General features: G+C 36.2%; 1 protein-coding gene across 1 annotated transcript in view; it reads right to left on the bottom strand.

Moving 5' to 3' along the window:
* The window catches only part of LOC121323605 (ubiquitin-conjugating enzyme E2 E3-like), a 31316-nt gene extending 15938 nt beyond the window's left edge, over nucleotides 1-15378 (bottom strand). Inside the window, exons 1-3 of the mRNA XM_041264754.1 lie at nucleotides 15244-15378; nucleotides 13868-14075; nucleotides 12575-12625 (exon numbers count right to left, since the gene is read on the bottom strand). Coding sequence (XP_041120688.1) covers nucleotides 12575-12625; nucleotides 13868-14067 — 251 coding nt within the window. The 5' untranslated portion in view covers nucleotides 14068-14075; nucleotides 15244-15378. The remainder of the gene's footprint in view (nucleotides 1-12574; nucleotides 12626-13867; nucleotides 14076-15243) is intronic.
* Between the last annotated feature and the right edge of the window lie 553 nt (nucleotides 15379-15931).

Below are 15931 nucleotides of genomic sequence, written 5' to 3' on the forward strand. Positions count from 1 at the left end.
CACATTGGTCATGTGATATGAAAATGCCAGGCCTAGACTGCTTTGTGTTCAGACATATGTAAAGGCAGGCCCTGGTCTTGGATTGCAGGCCCTGGGCCAACTTGAAACGACGGCCTAAATCTGGGCCAGTCCTGGGCTGCCTTTTCTCTTTTGGAGCGTTCACATATGAGAAAAGGCAGGGTAACTGAGTTTAAGGTGGCAAGCCTACAACAGCAGTAGCGTCCTTCTGATAACAGGAATTTCTCAACAAGGGACGCAGGGGTGAAATTCACGAACAGACAGAGAAAAAAAAGGGGGGGGGGGGGTCACAATGCAAGGACAAAAGAGACTGAAGCAAGCACATCAACACCCAGATGTGTGTAGTTTTTTCAATTCAACCTTAAAGTAAAGATGACAAACATGATCACAGCAGTGTAAAAAGCAATTGACTTATACTTTCAAATAAAGTTTTGCCTAAATAAAGCACACTTAAAATCTAGGATTAATTACCATGTAGTGTGATTTTATAATAGTAAAAAAATTAAAATGCTGGGTGTTTCCTACAGACAGGGTGGGAAAGAAAAAGGTTATGGTGTGTGGCTCAATTTCATTCCCCCCCCCCCCATTTAGTTTTTTCAAAATACATTTGTTACTAAATAAGATTTTAACGTGTAGTTATGTGAACAATTCTAAATTCAATGTCACTATAATTGTAGTATACAACTCCCTTACAACAAGCTCAATAAAAAACAGTCATGTTTTAAATGGTACAGCATGTTAAAAAAAATTCAGTATTTTTTATTTTTTTTGTATTGCTTTCATGTTCTGTATGGCCAAATCTTATCATACTAAGAAACCTTTTCCCATGTAATGAATGCCTCTAGAATTTGTATAAATGGAAAAACAAGATATTGGTGAGAGGAAGAGATTGCAGGTTTATTTACAAAAGATCACTTGCATACCTAATAGAGATGGTCAGCATTTATGGAGAGATGTGCTAAGGATGAATGCAAGGTTTCACACACAGTAATGGAACTCCAGAGCAGGTGTGGCTAAGTCTTGATTTGTCAACAGTGCAAGCACCTTTTCCAAAGGCTATTTTCCCATAAATTTGTATTATTGATCATGTAGAATTGCTTTAAAATACTGAAGCCCTTGCTGAGCTGTACTGCACACAGAGAAATACTAGTATGACAACACTACACAACGTATACTGTAGTACAAAGATGAACTTACTGTAGGTCTGTATGATACAGCTCTGAAATATATCAATGACTGAGAACAAATCTGGTTCATTAACCTTTTTACCAGTAGGTTAACATTTTAACACAGTTTCGAAAGGCTACAAATCACTGAAGATAATAAAAAGGGTATTGGTGTAGCATTTTACAGGAAACACAATAACATAAGGTGATATTAAGTAAAACTCCTTAAAACATCATGATCTACTATACGTTTAAAAAAGTCAAGGATCTAATGCAATATGTTGCAAGGTCTATATTCTCATCTAAAATGGCTGGCTTGTCTTGAGCTACAGTAACAGAAAACACCTTCCCAGTAATATGGAGGTCCCTTGAGAAGCCATTAGGTTTCGAGTGGTATAGGGACTGCTGTTCAGTGTGAGTCATAGTAATGAAAATGGAACCTTACAATCATGGTGTGGGTTAAAAGTCCATTTCCTTCTTCAGTAAAGAAAATAATGAGAAACAACATCCCTACAGTATACCCATATGAAGGCATAACAATATTATCAACAGACTGTATTACATTTCAAGCAAAGTGGCTCTGTGGGGGGTTTATGTAAGTCTTGACCTCTACAGCAAAATATTTCACTGCATGAATTCCATTAAAAATGTTGTTTGTGTCCAAAGTCATTAAGAAAATGTAAAATAACATCCCATTCAGCAAGGCCTACCGTTGTAATTTGTTTGTTTATTTGACTAGTGACAGTCTAAATGTTAAAATGTGCTAGAAAGTCTACACCAAGAGGGGCAGGGGAAGGAAGCAGGTCTACTGTGTTACGGCTAGCACATATAAAACTATAGAAAGAAATGACAAATTAAGAAAACTCAAAAGCTCTTACTACAGTTGCAATTCTGTGTGCTTAATGTACAGTACACCAGCATAGTCAATGAGAAACTGAATGATCTGGTCAGTTGCCTACAAAACAAATTTGATACCCTCCTGTTACAGTATATTTGCAATCCTTACAGAGATTCGTGCCTCTCTTCTGTAAAACACAGCATACAGTAAATATACTTATGGCTACATATAGTAAGCCGTTCTGGTCTTCTTTTCCAGTGTAAGACTGGGCAGTGCCTGAAAGGGTTTGCTATTTTTCCACCAGCGTAATTATTCTGAAAGTTATCGTATTCCTGGATGCATTCTGACCTACCTATACAAGTAGATTACTGAATAAATAAATAAATAAATAAATAAATATCTGTCCTTGTGGATCCCACCCCCCACACACACACATTTGCTGCTAAAATTCAATTAGCACCAAGGTAAGAAACAGTAAGGAGGTAGCATGTCAAGCAAATAAGGATACAAGGATATAAAAGGAAATGTAAAAATGCATTACAAAAAGGCCACTGTAAAAAGGTATTGGACAATTACATGATACTTTCTATAGTCTTCCCCAGTTGCCACCTACCATTTTCCCCACCAGTGCCAAGTACATTGTAACAGACAGCCTATTTCTACTCTGTGACAGCACACAATGTCTGCCACTACAATGATAGATACTTATCTTAGCCACATACTCAGCAAGGTAATGTAGCAACTCTGCTCTATTTAAAGATACATGTGTCAGGAAGTGGTATGTAATATGGTTTACATTTAAATCTCTCAATACAATTTCTCTTGGTGCTGTACTACACACTTCTACCTCTTCATGCTGTAAGGCAATTTACTACAATGCAGCATTAACATTCTGGAAGACAGTTCAATATCTGTTTTTTTAATGTTGATTACTGTAGAACAATCACAGTTTTCCTACAACATTTAAACTAACTGAAGTAAATAAAATGATAACACATGCACACTATTGCCATACCAGCACTGCTGCACAAACTTTTATTTTTAAAATTGCTTTTTCTGGCCCCCTTTCGTCAAACCCGAACAGTATTGGCAGGTTCCACTTCTACAGCAAAAGAGTTTTTGCCTGTGGCACTTTGCAGCAGCCTACGGTATAGTATGCGAGAGCTAACTAAATGGCAAAGGCTCATAAATCTTTACACAAGGGTGTTATCTCAAACTACTAACTCTTATCTTTAAAGTTGGCAGAGTGAAGAAATAGCACATTTCTTATCCATATTATATAGAATAACAACCACAAACACATTCACATTCACATTCATACAAACACAGTAAATGCTACCTAGTCAAAACAGCATTTCCTGCCTGTAAGTATAAGAATAGCATAGAATCAATATTGGTACAAGCAAGTTATAAGCATTAAGTATCTTCATTTTAAAATGCCCTTTTAAAGGAAATCAATCATTCTAAATACTGGTGGGTCTCCTACTGTATGGCAATTACCTAGCACAGTCAAGACAGCACATACAGTAAGGAAGTCTTAATTAAAATTAAAAGCAAATGCTGCATACACCTTAAGGTGCTGGATTAAATCTGAAGATTAATGTACAGTGACTCTCAAAAGTATTCACCCCTTGGACTTTTCCACATTTTATTGTGTTGCAACATGGAATCAAAATGGATTTAATTAGGAGTTTTTGCCATTGATCAACACAAAAAAAGTCCATAATCTCAAAGTGAAAAAGAAAATCTACAAATTGTTCTAAATGAATTACAAATATAAAACAGAAAATAATTGATTGCTTAAGTATTCACCCCCTTTGCTATGACACACCTAAATAAGCTCTGGTGTAACCAGTTGTCTTTAGAAGTCACATAATTAGTTGAATGGAGTCCATCTGTGTGTAATTAAGGTGGAACATTCAAAGCAAATCCGGAATGAGGTTCTTCAAAAGCACCAATCAGGGGTAGGATATAAGAACATTTCCAAGGCATTTAAATATCACCCAGAGCACAGTAAAGTCCATTATTAAGAAATGGAGAGAAAATGGCACAACTGTGAATCTGTCTAGAACAGACCGTCCTCAAAATCTGGGCGAGAAGGGTATTAGTCAGGGAGGCCACCAAGAGGCCTATGGCAACTCTAAAGGAGTTACAGTCTTCCACGGCTGAGCTGGCAAACACTGTAATAATACAGCAATAATAGCCCGGTGCTTCACAAAACTGGCCTTTATGGGAGAGTGGCAAAAAGAAAGCCATTGTTGAAAAAAACTCACATCAAATCCCGGCTAGAGTTTGCCATAAGGCATGTGGGAGACTCTGAAACCAAGTGGAAGAAGATTCTATGGTCTAATGAGACCAAAATAGAGATTTTTGGTCTCAACGCTCAGCGTTATATTTGGCGCAAGCCTACCACCGCACATCATCCTGAGAACACCATCCTTACCGTGAAGCCTGGTGGTGGCACCATCATGCTATGGGGATGCTTCTGTGCGTCAGGGCCTGGAAAGCTCATGAATACAGAGGACAAAATGGATGCAGCAAAGTACAGAGAAATCCTGGAGGAAAACCTGCTGAAGTCTGCAAGTGACCTGGGACTTGGGAGAAGATTCATCTTCCAGCAGGACAATGACCCCAAACATACAGCCAAAGCCACACTGGAGTGGCTTAAAAACAAAAAAGGTCAATGTCCTGGAGTGGCCCAGTCAAAGCCCGGACCTCAATTCTATTGAGCATATGTGGAAAGAGTTAAAAATTGCTGTTCACCAAAGGTCCCAATCCAACTTGACGGAGCTTGAGCAATTTTGCAAAGAAGAATAGGCAAAAATTGCAGTGTCCAGATGTGCAAAGCTGGTAGAGATATCCAAATAGACTCATGGCTGTAATTGCTGCCAAAGGTGCCTCTACCAAATATTGACTTAAAGGGCTGAATACTTATGCAATGAATTATTTTCTGTTTTGTATTTGTAATTAATTTAGAACAATTGGTAGATTTTATTTTTCACTTTGAGATTATAGACTTTTTTTGTGTTGATCAGTGGCAAAAACTCCTAATTAAATCCATTTTGATTCCATGTTGTAACACAAAAAAATGTGGAAAAGTCCAAGGGGGTTGAATACTTTTGAGAGCCACTGTAAGCAACCTGTCCAAAAAACCTCTCCTACGCTCCATTTACACACGCCATTTAAAGCCAGCTTTGAGGCGGCTTAGCTCTTTTTTGTAGTGTAAATGCAGACGTCCTAATTCCAGGGTTGGCATTGGGACAGTTTTGATCTGTTTTTTGCTCTGCTGTGAACACATCTGTCCCCAAGGCCCATTGTGAGCAACTCCCCCAGTGTCAGCATCACTCAGCCATCTCCTTGGGAACAGGACGCATGCCACAGACACGACAGGCCAGAGTGATCAGAGTCAGTCGTCAGATTTTTTTTTTTTTTAAATCATCTATTCTTGGCAGTTTCACTCATGCACAGGACCCTGGACATTTATCTTGGTAACTGCTAATAAGAGTACTCGCATGAAAATTATGCTTGTCAGATAACATGACAAGAAAACGGAGAACAAATAACACACACATACATATATACACATCTATATATATATGTGTGGGTGTGTGTGTGTGTAATACATCCACACACATATTTTCACTGCAGGAACACCAATATCCACATACTACTGTGTCTAACTTTTAACAAATAAATACAGTTACTATATAGGTTTGGATGAATTGCAATTTTCTGACTATACCTTTAAATCAAATTGATAAAAAAATAAATACATAAATAAAAAATGGGGCTTTACAAGCAAAACATTATGCTTCCAAGTTTGCAGCAAAGTCTTGGTTACTGGTGAATGCACATTATCTATTGAATTTTCTGTATTAAAATACGTATGTCTTAAATTAAAACTGTTGTCCTGTGTTAAAAAAAAAAAAAAAAAAAAAAAAAAAAAAACTGTTTTTGATTAATGTTGTTATCCGAGAAGGTAAAATTAATATAAAACCAACTTTAATGGATAGACATGTGGGTGGGATTGAAATTTGTACTCCTGCATGGTCTGTGCTTTTTCTAGGCCCTCCGGTTGTAGCTAATCAGAAAGAAACCACTTATGTAATACAATATGTTTGTTAGTGATCAAATAAGGGCCATGTTAACTAAAAAGGATTTCAATAATTTGTGAACTCAGAAAATCACAATGCACGTCTGTGTTAAGGTTTTATCTTGTGCACACGGATACAGGTTCAGAGATGGCTTAGAGCGCTGCACAACTGTAAACGGGTGGCTCAGATAATACAAATCTTCTAATCTAATCAACCTTAAGCCAGATCAGGTCTGAGTTTTACAGGAAGTGTAAACACACAATGAAAATGTTTAAACTGAAAATAGGTGAGTTTTTAATTTGTGGATTTGGCACGCCAAATGACAGTCACTGGAGGAGTCCGATACTGTCCTACTGGGACAACACAAAGTTTTCATATGCGCTTATAATTTAAATATTAATTTGGATATTCGTTCATTTTCAAAAAAGTAATAAAAGTCATTATATTGCCCACAATGCAGGCAGTAGGGGCAGGAGGGGGCCTTTGTGTGTGCCTTTATTTTATAGCAAGACATTACAATATGAAACACATTAAATTAGAAAAACAACCCAGGAGTAAAAGTAGGCCTTACATTACCCGAGCAGTTCAAGTTAAATGTTGTTTTGTTTATTGCTGAAATAAACAGTACAAAACATTGACACTGCATTTAATTTTTTTTATTTTTTTCATTCCTTACCATTGCTGTGCCTTTGCAGCAAACAGTGGCCTTAGACACGTTTTCATAAAGAAATAACATGAGGTTTACTTGTGCCTTTGTGTGTAGCTGGACAGGCAAACGAAAACTGAAATTTAACTTTAAACATTTCAAATAAAACAAACGTGAAAATGGTGTCGTAAAATTAAGAGGGGAAAAATCTCACCATTTTGGTTCTCATTTTACATTCCACATAACAGAAAGTCGCAACAAAAAATAGGCATAAAATCTAAGTAAAAAACACTAAACATTCCCAGCAAGTTGGGCACTGTTTAAGTGAGGTATTTTAGAATGACATGCTTGCCATTTATCTGTCACATGAGATTCCGACTCGCTCTAAAGCAGCACAATGCGTTTTTGACCCTGATGGCCTTCCATAGATATCAATATGCGTGTACGCGTATAACCTGGTTTGTTTACATTTTGCTATCTAAAATTTTTAAATTAGAAGCTCAAGAGCTGCTGTGTTGATCATGTTTTATATATTTAATAATTTATATAAATGTTGTGTGACAGGCTGGTTTTAGTGATGACGTCAGACCAGAAAAGAACACACAGCACTGCAACTGAAATGCTGCTGCGCGATTTATTAAACGCGGCAAAATAAAAGGTTTGAACAAATATAAAAACACTTTGTAAAATAAAACGGCACAGTAGCCAAAACGAACAGACAATAAACAGACAGACAACGAGTGGATGAACAGACACAAACAAGTACTGTGCTGGTTCTCCAGCACGTAGCAGCCATTGTTATTTTAAATCTAAATCTCCTTCTCTCTCACCTGTTCTCCACTTGCTTCAAAATAGTGCTTCTTCCGTTTCAGAGATTTAAAAAAAAAAAAACATGAATTAAATGCATGAAGTTTTATCATAACTCCAAATGCATGGTACTGCAATCAACTTTACAGAAATTTAATATGCACTGCAAGCATATACAGTAGAAAGCAGTGGTAGGCCATTCTTTTTTTTTTTTTATTATATACAGTACCATGGTAGGTTACATATTACTAAATACAGTTTCATCAGTGAATTGTACAGATTTTAAAAGGTCAGTTGTAAATGAATAAAGCAATGCAGTAATAATCAAACATAACGAAGGCAGATCAAATTAAACTGCATTAATTGGTATGTTTTCACAATCCATTGTTAAGCTACCATGGTGACTTGTTTCCAAAACCGAAGGATACAATATTGTAAATCAATTCAAGTAAATGCAGTGAACAAGTAAAACACACAGAATAATTCTCTCGTTACTGTATTTCGCACTACTTCATCGTATTCAGCTATATCACAAGATGCAAGTAATAAATTCCACACATTGTTTGGTGATATTGCTGCAGTAACCGATGAAATTCTGACAGTTACTTTAGAAGCCACAGAAAGCATAAAGAAAACGATTTATTTTTACCTTTTCGTAATGCATTTAACGCAGGCAGCTGTAAAAGGGATCACTCATGCGAAATGTAATTGTGGTATATTTATCTGAGGAAGAGGCCAAACTGCCACACCATGACAAAGCTCAAATCTCTTATCAGCTTTGACTGATGGGCTCAGGAGGGAACAACCAACCCTGAACATATGCATATTGTGAATGGTTACTGAAAGTGTAGCCGAAATCACATGAAACAGGACATGGGAGCTCATCAGCTGTTTCCAATTCACAACCAGGCCATTATACTGTACACACTGATTAATACAGTAAACATTTTATAAATAGTCCATATATTTTCAGGGGGGGGGTTGTACAAAACTATTCCACATACATTATACTATGGAAGGTCCTGAATCTCAGACTACAGAATCTTAGATCTACTCTACTGTATGTTAAAAAATTACATAAAATCAACCTTTCGTCAGATTAAACCAAAATGAATATGAAAGATCTATTGTGTAGAAGGAAGGCTATGATAAGAGAATATTTGTATAAGTCAGTAAACGTTTTCATGATGTACAGCGAAAAGAAAACAGACAGGCTTGATCGGTGCAAAAGGGCCCAAGTTTTGAACGTGAAACCTTAAAGAAAAGTGCTTATAGTAAATAGAAAATCTTTTTTTTTTTTTTTTTTTTTTTTTTTTTTTTACATTTCTGATAATTTCTCTAAAATATATTTTCAATTCATCTTTAAAAAAATATTTTCTGTATTAAATAAATTACAAAGGAAGTATACAACCTTAATTTATACTTGTTATTAAACGTAAAAAAAACAAACACACAAAAAAAACAACGTTTTACCTGTAGTATAGCATCAAATTACTTAACTGTAATCTACATTCGAAATTAACAATATAATATATACAACTGTCAAAAGACTGTATGGACACCAGGTGGTAATTCAGAATCTGTTTCAGTGTTCAGAGATCACAATGTGTCATTCTTTTTGACCAATGCTGTGCAGAGCATAAAAACTGAAGAAAAAAAAAAAACATACCCAGAATTAGGAAAAGAGTTGATGGTAACCTACCCAAAACCATTAGTCCAAAATACGAAGACAGCTACCAATTTGAAACTGCACAGTTGTTTTAAAACGAGTAGCCCATTTTCAGCACAGGCACTGCTAGTTTTCCAATGTGCTGATTGAATGTCAGATGCTCATCACATCTCCATCAGACTGCTGATCAATAACTATCTGGCACCCCCTCATTCACACTGAAATATTTTCAGAAGCTCTTCTCAACAGCATAAATATCTTCTGCATGTTTTGTAACATACCCCCACCATGAATTTGACAGCTGGCAGGAAGTCAAAACTAAATAAAGACTAGGTCTGTCACTTGTATTATATAGCTATTTTTTAAGCCAAAACTGAAAGCAAAACGTTGTGAGACATCAGCTTTGAAATGGAAAAAAAAAGGTAGCCCATTTTTCACATTACTAAACATAATGCCCATTTACTGAGCTTGTGACACACTCGGTCTATTCCTCATTTAAGAGTCTGTGCCAAGAGGTGTGTGACTGACTCATAAATTTACTGCGTTATAATCACCCTTTTCAGACCCATTAAACAATGGAAAACCCTTTTAAAATGAATCTTCTCTCAGATTTCTTACACTTAAATGTTCGTGACATACAGTACCCCATCATAGCCTTAAGAACATGAAAAAGATCAGCATGACCATGACATGCATTGTACGTACAAATATAAGACAAGCAAGCACCTCTACACTGTACCTCCAGATTCTGAAAGACCATCCCGGACTGTCCTAGTCTCATCACTAATATAAAGCATGCTGTATGTACAAAAAGGGCACTATTTCATAAACACGGTTTGCATTGGTTTGAACAAACATAGTAGGTTTGTTTAGCAAGAAACAATTAATGAAAAAAACTGCTGAATTACTACTAGGAACGTAACATTTACAATTTGACATCCAGGTCATGAACCCAAACAAAGAAGTGTCATAGAAACTCAAGATATGTTGAAAAACGTTTCAAATGCCCATTCGCAGGTATGAATAAAAGCCCTTCACTGCTCACTTTTCCATTGTTTTCTAGTGTGCAAACATTAAAAAATTGGATATAGCGTAGATTGCATTTGTAAATCTTCACCACAAGCAATTCATCATGCTACACATCTGCATCTGTTTCCACTACTGTATCCAGTTCACTGCTGTTGCAATAATGTAACTTCATGTTATGACACAAAGAACAAGAGTAAACGTAAAATTGTTATTGTAGAGTAGTTATAGTACCAGGGGTTCTCCCCAAGAATTCTGTACAGCCGGGTAGAAGAACATTATAGCCAGGAGCACTTTTAATGGAAAAAAAAAAAACCTGCCTCACCTTAAATATACAATACGATAAATAATTTGAATAATGTGCTGTCTTTCGCTGACTATAGCTGGTTGCTCTTTCTTATGTTCTACATTTTCTTTTGCATGACTGTTTTTTTTTTTATTATAGAAAAGTACCGTGCTTATTTGGGCACTCTACAATTTGACTGGGGAAAGATAAAGTAGATTTATTGGAGTTCACAAAAAGAAAAATGGTAACCTTTTCGCTTCCTTTTTAGCATCATTGAGCGTATTGCTTCATTTAAATAGTTTTCTTTTATGTTATGTTTTCAGGGCATTGTGTTAACACACGTCTTTTTGTTTTTTGCCGTTCTATATTTTTTGAAAGCAACTATTCATTTTAACCATTTTTTATTTATTTTACACAACAGTACTCGCAAACATTTGGTCACCATCATAACTGTTGCATGAAACCGGAGTGTAATCCAGCGCCTCTGCGCTTAAGCATTTGTATGTCAGCTGACAAGTGTTCAGCTGATATCCCATCATGCCTTTCTTCTTAAAGACATACAGCCTCTATACATGAAACCCCAATATCTCTCACAAGCACCTGGGTACATTTTTTTGGTGCATACGTATAGCTTATGTACTATATATCACCTTACAATACAATAATACGACAAAAAATAGGCTGAATGATAATATCTGAAAATAATCGTAATTTTTTTTTTAATAAAGTAGCCGCCACAAATATAGTAGTAGGTGGATTTTTTTTAGCAGTCATTTTTAAGGTTTTAGCCTCACAAAGTGCTTAACACAGAAAATCCGCCCCTTCAACTCTCCAATTGGTTAAATGTCGTATCAAGACGTAACACAGCTGTCACGTGGTTCCAAGATTATTTTTATTTTTTTTTATGTCTGCTAGAAGTGCAATCAGTCCTTATTGTTAAAGGCACAGTAGCATCTACAAGACGGGCGGATCAGGTTTTTTCAGCCGGGCGGTGACAGCCACTTTGCCGGTCGGCCTGCCCAGCTTAAAAGGCCTAGGGAAAACCCTGAGTACATGTTTGGACTCTGTACAAAACAAACAAATTTAAAAAGTTTTATGTTATTTAATTATATATTTATTTATATATAATATAATAAATATATTATATATAATATATATATTATAATATATAATATATATATATATACGTGTGTGTTAATTAAAAATGGCCTGATGACTATCAAAAGTACTAGGTCAGAAGTGTATCAACGTTGAAGACACAAATGCACATGTAAATGTTAATGTATGTAAAATACAGATATTTAAGAAAATAATTACAGCAGGATCTCACTACTGTTCATCCTTTGCATAAACATAAATAAAGTTATTGGACCGGCACGTGTGTAAACCAATACAGTTTCAGTCATACAAACACAGAACAGCATTTTCCTACTATAAAATATAATCAAATTCACTTTGCATGCATATCATCAGGAAAACAAATCAACATTATCCTCAACAGTATCTAAATTAATATTTAAAATGTTCAGAAACATACTATTCGAACTTTCATCACAGGACTAAAGTTTCAGACAATCTTTTTCAAATCATTATTGACTGTAAAAGCCTATTAAAATATCCTCTTCATTCAACTGATGAGATAATTTCACTAATAAATACATAGTATGACCCAAATGCAGACATTTACAACATAAAACTGTTTGCAATTGAATCCTTTTAATGCTGAACACAAATCCAATACTCAAACTACTTTATTATGGATTGTATTTATACAGCAAATAAATGATTAACCATTCAAAAAAGGCAAATTTCAAGAGATAATTTCCCTAAAGGGCAGCCTTTAGAAACCACAAATCATATTTACATACTGCACAAAAATATCTGCTAACTTTACCCGCATATAAAAGTATCACGAGATGCAACAGCCAGGTTTCATATATTTTAATTAAAAAAAATAAAAAAAAATGTCAAAGTCAAATTCACACCACCATCCTGCAGCTAATAAAACCCTTTACATACAGTACCTGCAGTTTGGAGGAGGATCCAGAGTAATTTCAGCTAGCTCCTTCTGAATTCTATGAGAAAATGAGAAAAAAAGACACTGAGCATTTAAAGTAGTTGGGGAATAACACTGCCCTCTACCACCATGCAGTTAAATGCAAGGCAGACTGTGCCTTCAGTAAAGCTAACATGGCTGCTTCCTCTTTGTTCTCAGAGGCATAACCCAAATCCCTTAACAGGAAAACTTTGCAGCATTTCATTCTCCCTTTCTCTTCACCAAAAAATGCCACTTTCGCCACCAGCAGACAGCCCTCATTAATAGGTTCCTAGCAGATCTGCAATTTCCAGGTTATAGTCACTTCTGGCACAAAAGATTTTCTTTTAAAGCTTATATGCAAATGAGACAGAAAGGGAGGGGGTTGTGCTGGCATATTTGACAAGGACTTTAAACCAGTGCTACAATGCTGTTGCTGAAGCATTATTAACAAGATATAGATAACTGAAAAGAGGTTTTGTGTGTGTGTGTGTGTCAGTGAAGATTAAGTTCTCTTTCTATATATATATATATATATATATATATATATATATATATATATATATATATATATATATATATATATATATTTTTTTTTTTTTTTTTTTTAAGGTACACAATTCTGAACATTTAGGGATGTGCAATTTTAAATGTTTTTTCACACATAATCAGATTTATTATAGTAAGTCTTGTATATTCTACTTATGTTTTTTGTTAAACTAAAGAGGGTATGGTTCAAGATGTCTATTAAACACATGAGATATTCTTGTGAAATGACACATTCAAGCTATAAGGGTAAAGACATGATTCTTTGAAGCTACTACTTCAGTGCAGCAGTTTGTTGCAACCTGTTCACAGCTCCTGTAATATCATGCCTTGTGTTAATTAGTTTATCTATTATAGTTTATCTATCAGACTGATTAAGCGGATAAAAAAAAACTATAAACAGTAATACTTATTCTTTTTGAAGTACAGCACCAAATGTTTAAAATCTGGCTATTAAAAACTGTGTCAGTTCACATTTCATGTGAACTAAATGCTAACTGAGAGCACATTTTAATAACAAAAAAAATGAACTTTGTGAAACCTTTCATTACTAATATTTAGAATAAACAAATACTGAATTTAAAAGAACTGTTTCATTATTGCTGTGTAGTATGAAACCAAACATGGGCATTGACATAGTAAAGGAGAGGCTACTGTGTTTCCTTTTACAGTTAAGAAAAGATGGTCAAGTTGAGAGAGTGGAGTGAAAGTTATGGGTTTACTAAATAGGCTTTACCTTTTAGCACTGGTTGACAATTTAGCTGTAGTTTTACTGGACAATTTGGTACTTTTCTTTTGCTGCTGGGCTGCTGTGGGCTGTTTTCTCTCCTCCTGCTCTTCTGGTTCTGGTGCTGGCGGGTCCCTCTGATCCGCATCCGAGCTGCCACTGCTGGTGCTCGGACTTTCATCATCTGATCTTTGCCTGTCACTGGACATTATCCCCCCTGAACAACAGGAAAATACCTTCTGAACTTTGGAAGGCGCTGATCCCTGCACTGAAAACCCAAGTTGATTTTTTTTTTCCAATCAGTCTGCTTCAGTGCTTCCTGCCCTGCCTGAAAGTGCCTAACAAGAAAAGCTATTTTATGTTATTATTTATACATTGCCTGCAACTTTATTTGTTGTATGGTGAATTTTTAAAAAAAACAAAGAGATGCCCTGAAAGTGATGAATCACTTGTACTTCAATAGGAGACAGTGCTGGTGATGTGTATGATGATTTGCTAACCACTGAAAATGTGTTGTGTGCCACCCAGATTTACTGATTTTGAAACTTTTGCATTATTTTATTTTGCTCGAAAATAGAGTGCATCAATGTTTAGTGTTAAACACAACAGCAACGATGTGCTGCATCTTAAGAAACTTGCACCTAATTTCGAAAATCTAGGTATACTTTAGTGTCTTATTGCAAGGACAAACGATGCAAGTATGTTAGCAAAAGATGATTAGTAAATGTAAATAAACACCCAGCTCATTGTGTCTAATCACTGTGACTCAAAACTCCCGTCATAAACATCTTGTAAATATTTACACTAGATACCGTGCATTTGCATCGGTGACAGTAATATAGTATACTTGCACATGCTAGCAAAACACTGCTAAGTCGTTTTGCATTTAGACATTGTTAATTATATTAATGCCAATGGACTTTTCGACCGAAAGCGCTTACTCTGATATTTAAAAAGCAAAACAAAACACGGCTAGTTTATTTACAGCGCCAGCAACACACACAAAAATAGTCAGACGAGTAGGGAGCTGCAAGGAAAGCATAATTGCACCTTTTCACATAGCAAAAGGGGACAAAATAAAACATTGTATGTTTCGCTCACTTTGAGGACAGCGCGTAATTTTACCAGCGAATAACACAATAACTAAAGTAATTTCCTGAAGACTGGGAGCAAACTGAAATGTGCAGACCCGAGCTTTAAATCCTTTGTAGAGCGAAGAGGTTTGTTATGGTAGAAGGCACTCCAGTTATCGCATGGTGTACCAACTGATGCGTGAAGTCAGTTTCCAGCTACCTCTCTGTCGACAGCTGCTAAAAACACTAAGAAAGAACGATCTTTATCACCCTACCCCGGACTCTGCCTATACCTGAAAGCTCCTTCTTTACCTTTCGTGCGGTCCTGTCCTGATCTGGGGTTGTTAGTAGTGGTATAAATCCTGTGGAAATGGAGCCGGGAAGACGACAGGCTCCGGCCGAGCTGTGAACATTGGAGAATCGGAAGAGGAGTCACTGTACTACAGGCTTGGATGCTGCAGGTGGCGCTGCACGGCGAACGAGTCTCGGGACTCAGAGCAGAGCTGTGTGACAGAGGAGGGGGTGGCTCTTCTATATTACTCCCTCCGTAGGACAATGGGAAAAATAGCAGAATCAGCGGCAAAGTGCTGCGCGTTCTCAGCACATGGAACCACGCGCACTCCCAGAATATTAAGAACAGGAGGTCACTGAATGGGACCCTCGCTCGAAGAAACCCGGTCCATACAGATAAAGGCGGATAATGGTAGAACAGACTGACTCTCAAAAGGCAAGTGTTCAGAGAGTTTAGCAGTTAGCGATATAGTGATTCTAAACTGAGTTAGGTATATGAAACGGATCAGATCTGTCCATTGCACACTAGATGCGTTAATATCATAATTCAGAACGCTGATGTGCAGTTGAGGCTTTGTAGTAAATATACCTAGTTTAAGTATTTTAATAATAATAAAAAATACAACTCTGTTGTTAATTCTTACATAACTTTGAACACAAAAAAAAGTTAAATGTAGTATAAACTTAATGATCAGCAAACGCTGATGGA

Source organism: Polyodon spathula, chromosome 11 (assembly GCF_017654505.1).
Source record: "Polyodon spathula isolate WHYD16114869_AA chromosome 11, ASM1765450v1, whole genome shotgun sequence".
In the NCBI taxonomy this organism is placed as follows: domain Eukaryota; kingdom Metazoa; phylum Chordata; class Actinopteri; order Acipenseriformes; family Polyodontidae; genus Polyodon; species Polyodon spathula.